The 17838-nt window shown below is 35.3% G+C and overlaps 1 protein-coding gene across 5 annotated transcripts in view; it reads left to right on the top strand.

The window, feature by feature from the left end:
- Positions 1-557: 557 nt before the first annotated feature.
- Positions 558-17838, top strand: part of LOC127958220 (cytosolic phospholipase A2 gamma-like) — a 32423-nt gene continuing 15142 nt past the window's right edge. The window contains exons 1-8 of one of the 5 annotated variants that reach the window (XM_052557016.1): positions 558-745; positions 1161-1186; positions 1362-1473; positions 1996-2138; positions 2228-2429; positions 4844-4946; positions 5028-5168; positions 6532-6597. In XM_052557016.1, the coding sequence (XP_052412976.1) occupies positions 680-745; positions 1161-1186; positions 1362-1473; positions 1996-2138; positions 2228-2429; positions 4844-4946; positions 5028-5168; positions 6532-6597 (859 nt within the window). In that variant the 5' untranslated portion in view covers positions 558-679. The remainder of the gene's footprint in view (positions 746-1160; positions 1187-1361; positions 1474-1995; positions 2139-2227; positions 2430-4843; positions 4947-5027; positions 5169-6531; positions 6598-17838) is intronic. The other 4 variants (XM_052557011.1, XM_052557015.1, XM_052557017.1 and 1 more) reach the window with 4 other exon arrangements.

Below are 17838 nucleotides of genomic sequence, written 5' to 3'. Positions count from 1 at the left end.
GTGAGTGAATACCACAAAGTGATATTTGTGTTACTGATTCATAAACACATGACTCTTATGAACTTCAAAAACACAGATTAGGATGTCAGGTATTTGAAACATTTAAGATATTTGACAATATTCTAAACATGTATGGAATAAAATGTATGTAGTGGCAAAATTTTAAACTAATATTGTATGTTTTTTTTTAATCCATTTCACAAATTTATAGCTTAAAGTTCAAACAATAAAAATTTTGTTCAAAAGTGAGATTCAAGGTTGCTGTCGAGGTTCGCATTTGAGGTCATAAGGCATTACGTAAAAAAGTCAGTTGAAGTTAAAACCAAACCCTGGCACACCATAAATGACGATGTGTGCAATCATGAATTTTACGTATGAAAGATAGTAGGCATACACGTAAGTATCCTTATGCAATAAAATGTTCTGCTGGTAATGAGTATGAAGGATTTCCCCTGTTCTCATTGAAAAGGAACATGGAACATCCTGTTTTCTGCCACACAAGTTAGTTGAGGTGCATGAGGAGAGGCTACATGATTAATATACAAGGAAATATCACAGTTTTACTGGTCTCAGTGAATGGTTAAGTCATTCATCATTCACCACCCCACCCTCAGGATGATGTCTAGACTTGCAGAGTAGTTTCAGAGCCCTAGCCTATATAAGAGCATCTTCAGCCCGAATGTCAGAAAAGGACTTCAGGTTGTTTTTTGGGTGTGGTATCGAAGACTCACAATTTACAGAAATAGTAAGTATATATTTTAAAATTGTATATAAATAATTGTCAGGGCTATTTAAATGTTTTTATGTCATTATAAATTGCACGCAACAACCTTATTTGTGACCCACACAATACCAAAAGTGCAATGATGGTGAAAAGGATTTAATTGTGGAATTCATACATGCATTATTTTATGCATCACAATCTTAACAGAGTAATTGAAATATAATTGAATGTTTGAAAAATGTTTGTGTTTCATTTTAAGATGAAACACATATTTCACAAATACTGTAGTTTCTACTTCATTTACAGTAGGTTTGTATTTACATTTTCTTTGGTTTATCATAATTCTCTAAAAATTGCTTATCAGAGGTTACTGACTTTCTATGTCCTAAAAAATATTAATTGTAAATAATAGAAATTTAATTGACTTGTTTTCCAGATGAGTGCATCTAAACCCAATGAAAGGTACATAATGTTGTACAGATTTCTACAACAAACTGCTATATTCTGAGTATAACTATGCAAAATAAACTTCAGATTTAATTGCATTGAAATCTATAATATTTGACATCTAAATATATCAAATAAGTCATGTTCATGTCAGCACTGATCTGTTTGTCTGTCTCTGTGGCTTCCTCAGCGTTAAGAGGAGAAACAAAAACATACTGAATAACAGCGAGCAGGAGTTTGTAGCCGGCAGGAGAAACACTGTTTTACAATCCCTGAAGAAGCTTAAGATTCAATGCAGTCGGGTAAAACATCCTATGTTATATACTTCATATTTACAACTGCTTATTTTGAAATGAACTTCAGATGATGTGTTGGGTGATGAACATCAGCAGTCAAGCATCAGTTTCATCTCTTCATTGTGAAAAACGCTGCCGTTCATAGGTAGCAAGCATCTATGTGTTCTTACAATGCTTTACCATTTCAAAAAACTCAGCACAATCAAAATGATAAAACTTTTGTAGCATTACATTCTGTTGTTGTTTCATCTTAAATTTGTTAATGCATAAATAACTTTCACACTTTCTACAATAAACATTTGTAAAGGAAGAGTGTGCTTCCAGGAGCAAGACTGGACATGCCCGAGATTTTTAATACTTACATAAGTCACAGTGTTTAACTGTGGGATGGGAACAGGCATTTGTAAACTACTGAATATCTCAGTTCATTTTCCATTAAACTACAAAGCAAGTGGCGAGAATCCCAAGTTGGATTTTTTGATACTTCTAATATCTGATAAAATCTGTGTGATAATCTGTGCTTTTCAGAAAGAGGTGCCAAACATTGCATTACTGGGTTCTGGAGGAGGACAAAGAGCCATGGTGGGTTTACTGGGATCCCTGGTTCAGCTTGATAAAGCAGGTCTTCTGGACTGCATCCTTTATCTGAGCGGAGTCTCTGGATCCACCTGGTATGAACCCTGAGAAACAACAAACACACAGAGATTGAATTGAGTTGAATGTCTAAAATGACAGATGTACTGTATGTTCTTCTATGAAGGTGCATGGCTTCCTTATACAAAGAACCAGACTGGTCCACCAAACTAGAGACCGTGAAGAACAAAATCATTGAGAGAATTAGAGGTCCTGAAGTCAGCTTGACAGACGCAATGGCCAAACTGAAGAAATATTACTACGGGAAAGACTTTTTCAGCTTGACTGACGTCTGGGCAGTGATGGCTGTCACATCATATGTGAAAGAGGTCTGTAACTATTCATGACCAGGGATGGATTTTATAGGTTTAATTTGTATTCATAATTTAGAGTATTATATGGTGGTATGATTTACTGTCTGTCTTTCCAAATACTGCTGAATCAACATATAGTTTGAGTTTGATGTATAGAAAATAGTTTATAATTTTTATTTATATCTTGCAGTTCAGTAGCCAAATGATTTTGATTCAGTTTTCCTGAATTGGACTTGACTTTTCTGACTCACTATAAAGAACTGGTTCATTATAGCAGTCATTTGTTCATAATCCGGGCTAAACAGGTTGGACTTTGTCATTTGTGTCCCTGGAGCACAAAAGCAGTCTTAAAGGGTTAGTTCGCTCAATTTGCAAAATTATGTCATTAATAACTTACCCTCATGTTGTTCCAAACCCGTAAGACCTCCGTTTATTTTTGGAACAAAGTTTAAGATATTTTATATTTAGTCCAAGAGCTCTCAGTCCCTCCATTGAAGCTGTGTGTACGGTCTACGGTCCATGTCCAGAAAGGTAAGAAAAACATGATTGTAGTAAGTTCGTGAGAGGAAAGGAAGAGGACAAAGGGGTCAGCTGGACTGCTGACGAATTTATTAACTCAAAATAAAAATTATACTTTATAAACACCAATGGTGACTTTTAATCTGACATCAACACAGACACGATCGCACAACACTTCTGGGTTACTCATTCTGGTTCCATTTTCGATTCACGTCAGCAGTCCGTCTCTCTCTCGACTGCTTCTGTCTCTCCTGGCGTTTTATACTCTCTCCACGCCAATAACTGAAACAAGAAACAGGTGTTGATAGTTTTTGCCCAAACCACTCTCTTAACGCTCGTCTCCGGATTCTCTCTCCCACTGCAGACTTCGCTAAACCATGTCTGCAACAGAAAAGGGCGAGACAAATCAGGAGAGTGTAACAACATTACGGTCCAAATAATTAGGAATAAACCGTCTATAATATCAGGCCAGCCCCAAGAACTGTCTCACCTCCTTTTTGGTCTTGGGACGTGGGCAGGTCGCAATAGCGGCTGTCTTATAAATTTGGGGATGCACCTGTCCATGCCCCAAGTGGAAGCCCAGATACCTTACTTCCACACGCCCAATCGCACACTTCTTTGGGTTGGCCGAGTCCCACCCCCCTCAGCGATCTCAGGAAAACCCTCAGATGCTGCATATGCCGCTGCCAATCATTACTAAATATAATGATATCATTCAGGTAGGCAGCCGCATATGCAGCATGGGGTCGCAGAATCTTATCCATGAGGCGCTGAAAGGTAGCTGATGCCCCAAACAACCCAAATGGAAGGGTAACAAACTGGTGTAATCCAAACGGCGTAGTGAAAGCTGTCTTTTCTTTGGATAATGGAGACAAGGGATCTGCCAATAAACCTTTGTTAAGTCCAATGTCGAATAAAAATGAGCCGTGCCTAGCCGATCAAGCAACTCGTCAACCTACGGCATTGGATACGCGTCAAATTTCGACACAGGGGGGGGCGTGGTTTAGCCGTCCGTTTTCGGAACAAAAACTATCGGGCTCACCCTGTTACTATTGGATTCTTCTGTTACCCCCATGTCAAGCATTGCGCCTAATTCAGCCTGAACTACCTTTTTCTTGTGCTCAGGTAAGCGATACGGCCGGCTGTGAACTACTATGCCCGGCTCGGTCGCACTATGGTGCTGAATCAGGTTAGTACGGCCCGGTAGGGGCGAGAAGACGTCGGCAAACTCTGCCTGTAATTTCGTTAAATCAGTGAGTTATGACGGTGAGAGGTGACCTCCCCCTGGGGCCAGGGCGAGGGATTGTGGTTTGACATTCGCCTCTGGTCCGAGATCATCCTCCCCACCAATCACAGTTGCCATCATTCGATGTAACCGGATCTTTTTGAACCAGTTCACCAAATTGAACTGAATCGTTTTAAATGGTTGGCGTCTCCCATTCGCATTAATCCACAAATAACTTAAGCTGTTAACTTCTTTAATGTGGCTGACACTTTCTCTGAGTTCAAACAAACCAATATCCCTGAGTAATTCATTTACTCAAACAGTACACTGACTGAATTATATGTTTTTTTTAATAATGCATTATACATTCATTATAATGTCTTAAGAATACCCTTATGTGTTATAAATACGGGCTTCATAGAAAGTGTTACAAGATAAAATATTAAAATGAGAAAGAACAAATCAATCTAGCAATGAAACTGATGGACATCTCCAAAAAGGAAGTACTTCAAGTTTTAAATGGAACATTTCTCTCTAAGCTAGCAGTCATATATCTTTTAAGTAGGCTACACCTGATAATAAAATAGTAATTAATCCATTTGAGCCTCAGGTCATTAAGATAAAAAACTGAATGTCTCACAACCGTCTCCCTATAATACAATAACATGATGTGTGTTTTCTTTAGATCGATGAGCACACACTCACAGAGCAGCGGAACCAGCACAATAAAGACCCGTTTCCCATCTATGCAGTGATCGACAAGCAAATCAAACAGAGCAATGACGGAGGTCTGCGTGTGATGCATGAAAAGGAATGAAATGTTAATGTGCTCGTGACAGTAGTTACATGGACATGTGTTCTGTCTGCAGACCCCTGGTTTGAGATCAATCCATATGAAGCAGGTTATTCTCTCTCTGGAGTGTTTGTGGACACCAGCAACTTTGGCAGCCAGTTTCACAAAGGCTCAAAGATAAAACATCAGGATGAATTTGACATGCTGTACCTGCAAGGTAAAAAACTTTGTCACAGAGGAGTTCAATATTTGTAGTTCAGTATTTACACTTTCTTTGTAATATCAAATACATTGACTGCATACTGTATACTGATCTCTGAATGAGTTATCAAAAGGTTCTAGGTCTGTATTATTTGCTATTTAAGAAAAATATTTAGCATGGCTATTAATGGGTGTTATTTTGTATTTGATGCTCATTTTATTTTTTGTTAAAGCAAAAAGCACCAAGAAGCCATGGTTTGAGTTTATAACAGCTAAGTGGCGTTGATTAATAAATACATTATTCTTCCGCCAAACAATGTAGTTCCTTAGAATCAGTTGTGGTTAAGTATAATATAATATAATATAATATAATATAATATAATATAATATAATATAATATAATATAATATAATATAATATAATATAATATAATATAATATAATATAATATATATTTTTGTTATAGTCAAAACTGACTTCATAACAAATATAAATGTTTCAAATTAAGAAAAATTCTTTATAAATTCTAATTGGCTGAGCCGTGTTCAAAGCTGTTGTAAATTACTTTACAAACACACACCTTTGTTTATGTTTGTGTGTTGCTTGGTAACCACTTTGTAGCAACCACAACTGATTCTGAGAAGCTACATTGTTTGGTGGAAGAATAAGGTTTTTATGAATATCATTACACTTTATTTGCTCTGTACCTAATAACCCCCTCAGCTGTTATACATTTACCGTAAACCACGGCTTCACATGGCTTATTGCTTTCATTTAAAAAACAAATTGAGTTGCTATAATTCAACAAAACATTTCAATTGGTGACTTCAAGGAACAATTATTCCTTCTGAATATTTTAAGTGCTCCAATCCCAAGGCACAAATTCCAAGCATGGGACACCAACTTGGCCACATGTCACATTACTTTTCACTTTAGTGAAAGTGAATTGACATACAGCCAAGGGTGACCCATACTCAGAATTTGTGCTATGCATTTAGCCATTTAACAAAGCGATTCCATATGAATTAAATTGGGGTGGACATTCATTCCTTCTTTTTGTTTTCTTTTTTTTTTCTAAAAATTTACGTTTTTGTGTACATTTTATTTAGGCTTATTCACACCAACTAATAAAAAAAAGTTAGAAAATTTTATTTTGCTTTTTCAAATATAATCAGACATAAAACAAAATAAAACACATACTGTACACATACACACAAACACATAAAACATTGTCTATAAAATAACACATTTATTTTAAATTACACATTTATTAAATAAATTACAAATTGCCATGAGACAAATCCTTGTTGCTTAAAAAGTTCAATCATACAACATCTCGGCAGTTTATCGTGCAAGTGTTGATGTTGTGTTTTTCTGCAGCTCTTTGCGGTAGCGCTTTAGGGGATGAAGTGGCTATTAAGAATGACATGTGGCAAAAGATAAAAGGTGAATATTTTTTCTGAGGACTGAATTTTTGCTCTTTTTTAAATTTAAACTTAACAGTTATTTTATTACAATCCTTTTAATGTTTTTCAGATTTCTTTCAAAACGAAACCACACTTGAGGCAATGCGGAAAGGTAAAGCATTTCTTACTGCTTTTATTTTAGTAGCTATTTTTAATTAAGAACTTAAGTACTATATAGTAGTAATATTGAAACGGCTGGTTCATTTTCTCTTATTTATTTGAATTGTAGGAGCCTGTATTCAAATTTTAGTAAAAAACATGATTATTTGAACACATTACAAAATAAATTTACTGTTATAGCTTTGTCTGAGACCTGGTTAACGGATGAGAAATGTGCAGAATTTCATTTTAAGGGTTATTATTTTTTTATGTTAATCAGATTAATATATATTATATATATTAGTAGTGATCTGAAATGCAAAACAATTGAGTGTATGACTACTGCAACAGAAGATTTAATGGAATGTTTAAGTGTTGAGATCAAAATAAAGAAACAGAGGAATTTTGTTGTCACATGAATATTTAGAACTCCAATGTCTAGCATTACAGTATTTAATAACAAGCTGGAGCAATTATTAGTTGGGATGAATTAAAATAAAGTGTCTATAATTTGTGTGGGCTTCAATATAAATCTCTTGAATGTTTCTAATCATACTAATTGTTTAGATTTCCTAGATTTAATTTATAGCAGAGGCCTTTATCCTACCATTACTAGGCCTAGCCGAATAACCTCCAGTTGTGCCACATTAATTGATAACATTTTTGTAAACATTTTGGAAAAAACGTTCAAAAGTGGTCTTTTAATAAATGACACAACTGATCATTTGCCGATATTTGTAACTCACTTCTGTGAAGTAAGAAAAGAAACGTTTAGTAAAGTTATCAGGTTGAGAACTGAGGAAAGACTAAATAGATTTAGAGATGATCTTATAAAAGAACACTGGGACGATGTTTATAGTACAAATAATGTAAATAAGGCTTATGAATAATTTTTGTAAAGTGTCTATGGTTATATAATAAAAATTGTATAAAAATAATTAATGATAAAGCAAGAAATAAAAATAAACTTTGGTTAACAAAGGGTATATTGAAATCTTGTAAAATGAAGAATAAGCTTTATCGGGACTTTGTAAAATATTGGAGAGTAAATGCAGAAAAAAAATATAAAGCCTATGAAAATAAGCTGACTACTATAATGAAACGTGGAAAGAACGATTATTATACAAACTTGTTGATGGAAAACAAAAGTAATATCAAAATAATGTGGAAAGTCTTAAAGTTATGGGCAGTAAAATGAATTATAGTCAGCTATTATACTTAATGAATGAACAGAACATTGAGAAAAAATGGCTGATGAATTTAATTCATTTTTTGTCAATGTTGGTTCAAATCTACTACATAATGAAAACAAAAGCTGGACATGTGAAAGCAGAGTCATGCAATCCCTTTTTTAAATTGAAGTTAGTGAGATTGAAATTATTTCCACTGTCTCTAAATTAAAAAGTAAATTTTCATGCGATAGTAAAGCCTTAGATATGTATATTGTCAAAGAAACTATACGTTGCATTATTAGACCATTAAAATATATAATTAATTAGTCTTTTAATACAGGTTTCTTCCCAGATAAAATGAAGGTGGCTAAAATTGTTTCCCTTTTTAAATCTGGTGATGGGCATAGTCTCACAAATTATAGGCCTATATCTTTGCTTTCCCAATTTTCTAAAATTCTGGAGAAGCTTTTTGTTAAAAGAATTTATTATTTTCTTGAAAAACATTCTTTGAAACATGAAAATCAGTTTGGGTTTTGAAGTACCCGCTCAACAGCTATGGCTTTGATGAAAATTACAGAGGACATTACTACAGAATTGGAGAATAAAAATCAAACAGTTGGAGTTTTTATTTACCTTAAAATGGCCTTCGACATTCTTGATCATGGTATATATATATCTAAATTACAGACATATTGAATTAGAGGTGTAGTGTCAAATTGGATTATTAGTTACTTAGAAAATAGACCACAATATGTAGAGTATATAGGCCATGAATCTAAGTTGTAAACAATACCGTGTGGAGTCCCTCAAGGCTCTGTGCTGGGGCCTAAATTATTTACTTTATATATTAACATTTACGTTTTGTTCTTTTTGCGGACGATACTAATTTTTTGTAACGGGGAAGAATTTAAAACTATTAATGAAAACTACTGAAAAAGAATTGGTCCTACTTCAGAAATGATAGAAATAAAACTTAAACTTAAGTAAAACAAAATGTATGTTGTTTACAAATCAAAAATGTCCTGATAATGTTCGTTTGACTTTAAATGGAAAAACTATTGAGAGAGTGTCAGAATTTAGGTTTTTAGGAGTACTCATTGATGAAAAATTTAAATGGAAGTCACACATAGCTTATGTAAGAAATAAAATTTGTAAAAGCATTGCCATTTTGCCGAGTTGCTCTAAGAGAACATCCTACTTGACTGTTTCTGAGGTCAGGACTACTCAAATTGAAAGACTTGGTTTCTTTACAAACTTTATTAGTTGTTCATAAAGCAAAACACTGCTTGTTACCATATAGACTGCAAACCCTTTTTTACTGTAAATATTGAGACAAGCAGAAGAAATAATGACTTTAAACAACCTTTTGCTGGAAATACCCTCAAACAAATGTGTGTTTCAGTTTCTGGTGTGAAAAGATGGAATTTTCTAGAAAATGATTTAAAATGTTGTTCAAATCTTTTTTAATTTCAATATAAGATATTTAACTTGTATAAAGATGAATGTGAAAATTATTAAAACTATAACGACAATGATGGTCTTGTCCTTGTTTTCATTGCTAGAGTTGTCATTATTGCATCAGTGTTGTTTAAGCAGAATTAATAATTAAAAAAAATTTTTTTAAATTGAAAGTAGATTACATCTGGTCTGGGCTATTTTGTTATTTTTTTTGGCATTCTGATTTTTGTTTTGTTTTTTTGTCATGTCGGTGAGGCCATTTAATTTGTAATTTTCTTAATATAAGAATGGGGTAGGAGTTTCTAAGATATTTTTCTTCTTTATCCTACTCCTGTTCTTGTCATGGAATCAATTTTTGTTATGTTTCTTTGATTTTTGTTGTGGCATTTTGTGTTGCATTACCATGAATAGAGAATACATAAATGAAATAAGTATTTTAAGTACAACATTTTTATTTAAATATAATTGCTTCTGGTTGTGGGAAAACTGATACTGTAAAATCATAGATTTGGATGTGGAAAATCACAAACAAATTTGAGTAAATTTGCAATGTGTTCATCTTTACTCAATATATGTATTGACAGAAGAGCGTGAGAAAAATGATGAAGTGATGAGAAAAAAGGAGGAAACAGAAGGAAAAGAAGCAGAACTGGAGTCTTTTTCCAAGCCCCGTCCACCAGACTCCGAAGAATGTAGGATTCCTTCAGACGATCCAATCTCCCCGTCTGTAGACGAATGTCACCGGGCGCTCATGGATCTTGTGAACATGAATCTCTCTGTTTTGAAGGGTGAAGATCCTTCTGGTTTTGATAAATCCATCAGAACAAATTTGAAAGGTAAAGCATTATACATCACAGTAAGAACCTTCTGTTTAATGACAACAGATTTGTAAAGAATTCTTGGTATTTAAAATGAAAGCCATATTTCATATCATATCTGCATTTAAAAATTGTCATTTGTGCTCTGAAAAAAGCGTCTGTTAAATATGTGACCCTGGACCACAAAACCAGTCATTGTTAGGAGGACGATATATCACTGAGAGACAACTATTCGAAAATCCGGAATCTGAGGCTGAGGAAAATCTCCTTTAAAGTTGTTCAAATTAAGTTCTTAGCAATGCATATTTTTAATCAAAAGTTAAGTTTTTATATATTTATGGTAGGAAATTTACAAAATATCTTCATGGAAAACGATCTTTACTTAATTTCCTAATTATTTTAGGCATAAAAGAAAAATGTATAATTTTGACCCTTACAATGTATTGTTGTCTATTGCCACAAATATACCCCAGCGACTTAAGACTGGTTTTGTGCTCCAGTGACACTATATATAACTATTTTATATGCATATAAAATATATAATAAAATATATGGATAAGGTGACATTAACAATAACGTAATAATAACACAATCATGTCATGTCCTGTTTTCTTACAGAGCTCTCTGGAGGCAAAATTCAGCCGAGTTATGAAATGAAAACAGTGGAAACTGCTGATAAAAGAGCAGATAAAAGGTATACAAACCGTGTCACCCTGGATGTGTGTGAATATTTGAGAAGTCGGAACAGTAATTGGCTAGTTGGTAAGTTGAACTGTCTAAAATTTCCAAACGAATAGGTCTAAATTTAAGATTTATGTAGAATACTTGAATTGAATATAAAATGTACATCCATTTGGATTACACAATAAACTTAAGTGATGCATATATGTCAGTCATACATGAATGAAACCGGTCAAATATTTGAATTAATACCAATAAACAGTAGCCAGGTTTATATATTATTCAGCATTTAATTGTTTTCTTTCCATACACACAATAAGCGGTAATGAAACAATTAAGTCAAGAAGTCCACAGCCAAAATGGTTCTTGATAACCTGCAAATCATTTTAAGAAAAGAAGAACTTAAAAAAAGTATGACTGTTTTACAGATATTTGGATAAGTATTTGTAAGTGCATGGCTGAGTGGATCTGGGGAAGGAAATATAACTTCCTCCACAACATGACAGGTGAGAACAGACCAGCTAAATCTTGCAATTCAATGAGTAAAAGAAACAGACTCATTTCTTTCTGTGATCGATTAGATGAAGCAGTGAACTCCACTCTTCTGCAAAGTGAGACGAGAGACTATATAGACGCAGGACTAATGCTGAACTCACCCTACTTCTCAGTGCTGAGAGAAGACCGAGACATTGACCTCATCATTTCCCTGGACTTCAGTGAAGGAGATGCTTTCATGGTAAATATCTCATCTAGCTTTTGGAAGGGTGGTAATTTATATCTTTAAACAAAAAGAGCAATTTACTCTGCCTTTCTCTCATTAATTTCTATTGCAGACAGTAAATAAAGCTGTTGAGACTTGCAAGAAACTAAAGATCCCTTTTCCTGAAGTTCCCAGTGATGAAGGAAAGAAACCAAAGGACTTCTATGTGTTCAAAGGCCCAAACGCTCCAACCGTGATCCACATCCCTCTGTTTAATACGGTCAACTGTGGAGGCAAGTTCAGATCTTACAGCTGTCCTGATTAAACCTGAAATATCACTGAAATAAATGGTTCTGATTTGAGTGTGTTACTGTTTCTTTAGATAAAATTGAGGACTGGAAGAAAAAATATCGCACCTTTCAAGGTGCTTACAGTGCTGAGATGATCGCTGATCTTATGGACGTCGCTGGAAAAAACATCTCAAACAACAGAGAGAAACTCAAAGAGCAGATTCGGGCGGTCATTGAAGGAAAAAGATTTGGACGCTTTAAAAATTTTCTGAATAAAGACTAATTTAGAGTGAATATTAACTGAATATAGAATAAAAACTGATCTGAATAGCAGTAATTTCACATAAAATAGTGTTTATTTTTTTTGTCTTAATCATTAATTAAATCAGCATTATTTCTGCTAAATGTGATCTCTGTGGCAGTATAAGAGTATCATGATTGCATTTTATTTAATATGTTCAAGATGTTCCAAAATGCTTGACTTTCATTAAGTATGAAAGAGCTGATTAATAATCAAATCAATCATAACAGAGGCTGAATTATTTCAGATTAAAAATAAAAGACAACAAAACCCATTACAATCAGTGATGTTATTTACACTGGATTTGGTGCAACACGAAAAATCCCAGACAGTAAACTCATGTTTCCTTCTGTTTATGATGTTGTGACACAAATTTTAAATTATTTTTATAAAATTGATGGTTCCGGTCCTTGATTTTGATTGGTTGAGCCGCTTTTAAAGCTGTTGTAAATTACTCTACAAACACACACCTTTGTTAACTTATGTATTTTGTTAACATCAGTTTGTTGCAATAACAACTGTTTCTGAGGAACTACATTGTATGGCGGAAGAATAATGTTTTCAATATCATTAAACTTTATTTGCTCTGTTTTATTCTGTAAAACCTTACTATGTATAGTATATGGAATAACCATTTTATAAAAGCAATAAGCCCTGTGGAGCCGTGGTTTATAGTGAATTTATAACAGCTCAAACCTAACAACGCTTCTTAGCTGTTATAAATTCACTGTAATCCACAGCTTATTGCTTTATTGTTACATTGTAGCCTTTATACAGAATCTATAACAGTGTTACCCCCAACAGTGGTAACGGTTTGGTTTCACTGTAATGCAATAACTTCCGAGTTATTTTTATATGCACTTATTTGAGTAAAATAGCCTATTTTACTCAAGGGGGAAGAAGGGGAAGTCGTGGCCTAATGGTTAGAGGGTTGGACTCCCAATCGAAGGGTTGTGAGTTCTATTCTCGGGCCGGATGGAATTGTGGGTGGGGGGAGTGCATGAACAGCTCTCTCTCCACCTTCAATACCATGACTTAGGTGCCCTTGAGCAAGGCATCGAACCCCCAACTGCTCCCTGGGCGCCGCAGCATAAATGGCTGCCCACTGCTCCGGGTGTGTGCTCACAGTGTGTGTGTTCACTGCTCTGTGTGTGTGCATTTTGGATGGGTTAAATGCAGAGCACAAATTCTGAGTCCATGTGCTTGTGTTTTCTCGTTCCCTTGCCCCGCCCCCTTGTTATCCTAGTTGTCGTGATTACCTTATCTGTGCCACCTGTTGTGTCTTGATTAGTTCCCCTATTTAGATCCCCTAGTGTGCTCTGTCTTTGGTCGGTTCATTGTGATTGTTTCCACATTGTGATATAGTGTTACTCGGAGTTGCTCTTCGAAGAAGACGTTGTGAGACCTGTTATTGTTTATTTGTAGTTAGTGTTCTTGTGTTTTGAGTCTTTGTTTATCGTTTCTACCCAGTCTTGTTAAGTTATTTAGTATCTGCCCTAGTCATTGACTACGTTTACATGTAGCCAATAACCCGTTCAAAACCGGGATATTAGAAATAACCCGGTCGCGCACGGCCATGTAAACACCAGCAAAAACCCGGATATGCTCATATCCCGGTTTTTAAAAACTGGGATATTATACCTGGGGTACCCCTTTTCTAACCCGAATATTTGGTCTTGTAAACGCGTTTCGGCATATGCCCATCAAAATGTGTGTTCTGCGCATGTTCTATTCGCAAGGAATCTTGGTCTTTTGAGTCTTTGGATACAGGAAGAAGAATCGGAAATGACGCATATTGCGTCTTACGTCCAGACGCTAACCGTGCGTCGCCGTTTACATCGGGATTTTGGCGACTGATTACACATTCCATGTATACAGGAGTAACTCTCTCTGCTCACGCATGTAAACGGGTTATCCTGAATGTTTCAGAAACCCGAATAGTGACCTTAACCCGACCATTACCCGAATTTTAACAGCTTGTAAACGTAGTCACTGTTTCCCCCCTCGTGGGTTTTGTTTTCCCCTTTTTGTTGAGAATAAAACCTGTGTTGTGCATTCCTGTCTGCAATTGAGTTCTTCCCTACCCTCCACATGACAACATGAAATGACAGTTTATTTTATTTTGTATTTTATTTCATGATATATTATGTCAATGGACATTGGTAATTACGAACATTAAATAATTGATACATATAATTGTATTTTATTCCATAGCAACATGACCATGTTGATTATATGCGATGGACGCTGTCATGTGGATCTGTCCGATTAACATCACGCTGATTCACCTATTTCTCCCAAGATATTCGAAAGTAAGTGGCCAGTGAGCTGGGAGAAAATCAGAGTTACCTTTATAGTAATCTACACAATGTGTAGGCTAGGATTATTATTGACGCTTTCCATAGAAATCAGTGTGTAGCAACTGAATTGTATGTAAATGTCTGAAACCTTAAATACATTTATTCGGTTGAAAACACTGAACAGTTATGAAATATGAAAATATCTTTTCTTTTTTTTTCAAAGCTGGTCTTTCTCTGGCTCAGCGCCAGCCACAGCGCAGCACAACAAAGGGTTAAAATCAACCATTGTTAGCAAACTATGGTTTTTATTTCCATTGAACTCTTGGTAATGACAGAACTTGCGACCATAGTTGCTTTTGGTAAAAGCACCCCGATCAGATTAGACCACCCCAATTTGGTAAATAAAAATAGTCTGTAAATGACAAATTCTTCTATACATTTTTTTTGGCATCTAAATTAACATTTGTAAATGAAAATGTAATATAAAATATAAATCTAAAGCCTACTAGTGTATTCCAATCAGGAAGAATGTATGGTTTTATTAGTGAGTCAATACCACAAAGTACTACCTATGTAGACAATACACATGACTCTTACGAACTTCAAAAACACAATATCTGGTATTTGAAACATTTATGATATTTGACAGTATTCTAAACATGTATGGATTCAAATGTATGTAGTGGCAAAATGTAAAACTAATATTGCATTTTATTTTTCATACATTTCATAAATGTATAACTTGAAGAAAATTTAACCATAAAAACGTCGTTCACAAGTGAGATTCAAGGTTGCCGTCAAGGTTCACATTTGAGAAAAATAAATAAATAATAATAATAAAATCTATCATTTTAAATTAAAACCAAACCCTGGCATACCTTAAATGACGATGTATGCAATCTTAAATTTTACGTATGCGAGCTGGTAGGGATATAAGTATCCTTATGCAATACCATGTTGCCGCATGTTCTGCTTGTAATGAGCATGAAGAATTTCCCCTGTTCTCACTGAAAAGGACAAAGGAACAGCCTGTTTTCTGCCACACAAGTTAGGCGAGGTGCATGAGGAGAGGATACGTAATTAATATTCAAGAAAATATCACACTTCTCCTGTCTTGGGATGGGTATCGTTAAGGTTTTACCGTTATTTATACTCTAAACGATACTGCTTATCGATTCGGTACTTTAATGGTATTTTTATCTGTACTTTTTTTATTATATATGTTGCTGACCAACTTTATGGAGATGCAGATTTCATTTTCCAACAGGACTTGACACCTGCACACAGTGCCAAAGCTTCCAGTAACTGGTTTAAGGACCATGGTATCTTAATTCTTAATTGGCCAGCAAACTCGCCTGACCTTTGACCTCAAATTGATCAGTTTTGTTGATTTGACACAAAATGACCCAAATTATCTGTCATGTAACATACACCATGCATAGCACAACTAAACTTGTAACGTTACTTACGTTCATGATGAAACGCTCGACGTCTGTGGCTTTGCAAATGAGTGAGTCTTTCACATGGTTTCTAAACACTGGTTGCACAAAAAGGACATCTATAGAGGCTACCAACTTTGATGGGTTCACCTTCGATGCATATGACACCCTTTTGTCTCACTGTAAGATGTGTCTGTTAACAATAATAAAATAAATATAAATAACTAGAGCTGCAAGATATAACACAAAGTAAATAAATTATGATCGTATTGTAACAAGCTATCGTAATGAACATATTTGTTATATATAAATCAAAGATAAACGCATGATGAATTTCACCACATTTTCTTTCCAGTTTGAGTCAAGTCAAGTCACCTTTATTTATATAACGCTTTAAACAAAATACATTGGGGCAAAGCAACTGAACAACATTCATTAGGAAAACAGTGTGTCAATAATGCAAAATGATAGTTAAAGGCAGTTCATCATTGAATTCAGTGATGTCATCTCTGTTCAGTTTAAATAGTGTCTGTGCATTTATTTGCAATCAAGTCAACAATATCACAGTAGATGAAGTGACCCCAACTAAGCAAGCCAGAGGCGACAGCGGCAAGGAACCGAAACTCCATCGGTGACAGAATGGAGAAAAAAACCTTGGGAGAAACCAGGCTCAGTTGGGGGGCCAGTTCTCCTCTGACCAGACGAAACCAGTAGTTCAATTCCAGGCTGCTGCAAAGTCAGATTGTGCAGAAGAATCATCTGTTTCCTGTGGTCTTGTCCTGGTGCTCTTCTGAGACAAGGTCTTTACAGGGGATCTGTATCTGGGCTCTAGTTGTCCTGGTCTCCGCTTTCTTTCAGGGATATAGAGGTCCTTTCTAGGTGCTGATCCACCATCTGGTCTGGATACGTACTGGATCCGGGTGACTGCAGTGACCCTCTGATCTGGATAGAGACTGGATCTGGTGGCTACGGTGACCTTGGAATAAGAGAGAATCAGACTAATATTAGCGTAGATGCCATTCTTCTAATGATGTAGCAAGTACATTGGGTGTTATGAGAAGTGTTTCCGGTTCCGGTTTACCTAATTAATGCAGCCTAAAAATCCTTTAACGGATTTGGATATTAAAAGTATATTAGTATGTTATGTGTAAGCCAGGTTAAAGAAATGGGTCTTTAAACTAGATTTAAACTGCAATAGTGTGTCTGCCTCCCGAACAATGTTAGGTTGGTTATTCCAGAGTTTAGGCACCAAAAAGGAAAAGGATCTGCCGCCCGCAGTTGATTTTGATATTCTAGGTATTATCAAATTGCCTGAGTTTTGAGAACGTAGCGGACCTAGAGGAGTATAATGTAAAATGAGCTCATTCAAATACTAAGGTGCTAAACCATTCAGGGCTTTATAAGTAATAAGCAATATTTTAAAATCTATACGATGTTTGTTAGGGAGCCAGTGCAGTGTTGACAGGACCGGGCTAATATGGTCATACTTCCTGCTGCTGCATTTTGGACTAGCTGTAGTTTGTTTACTAAATGTGCAGAACAACCACCCAATAAAGCATTACAATAATCTAACCTTGAGGTCATAAATGCATGGAGTAGCATTTCTGCATTTGACATTGAGACCATAGGCCGTAATTTAGATATATTTTTGAGGTGGAAAAATGCAGTTTTACAAATGCAAGAAACGTGGCTTTCTAAGGAAAGATTGCAATCAAATAGCACATCTAGGTTCCTAACAGATGACGAATAATTAACACCTCTGTTTTTTTCAGAATTTAGCAGTAAGAAATTACTTGTCATCCAGTTTGACTATGCATTCCATTAGTTTTTCAAATTGGTGTGTTTCACCGGGCCGCGAATAAATATAGAGCTGAGTATCTTTAGCATAACAGTGAAAGCTAACACCATGTTTCCTGATGATTTCTCTCAAGGGTAACATGTAAAGCGTGAAGAGTAGCGGTCC

The sequence above is a fragment of the Carassius gibelio genome, chromosome B5 (genome assembly GCF_023724105.1).
Source record: "Carassius gibelio isolate Cgi1373 ecotype wild population from Czech Republic chromosome B5, carGib1.2-hapl.c, whole genome shotgun sequence".
Classification (NCBI taxonomy): domain Eukaryota; kingdom Metazoa; phylum Chordata; class Actinopteri; order Cypriniformes; family Cyprinidae; genus Carassius; species Carassius gibelio.
The sequence above is the reverse complement of the archived record's forward strand: the minus strand, read 5'-3'. Positions and strand labels throughout refer to the sequence as shown.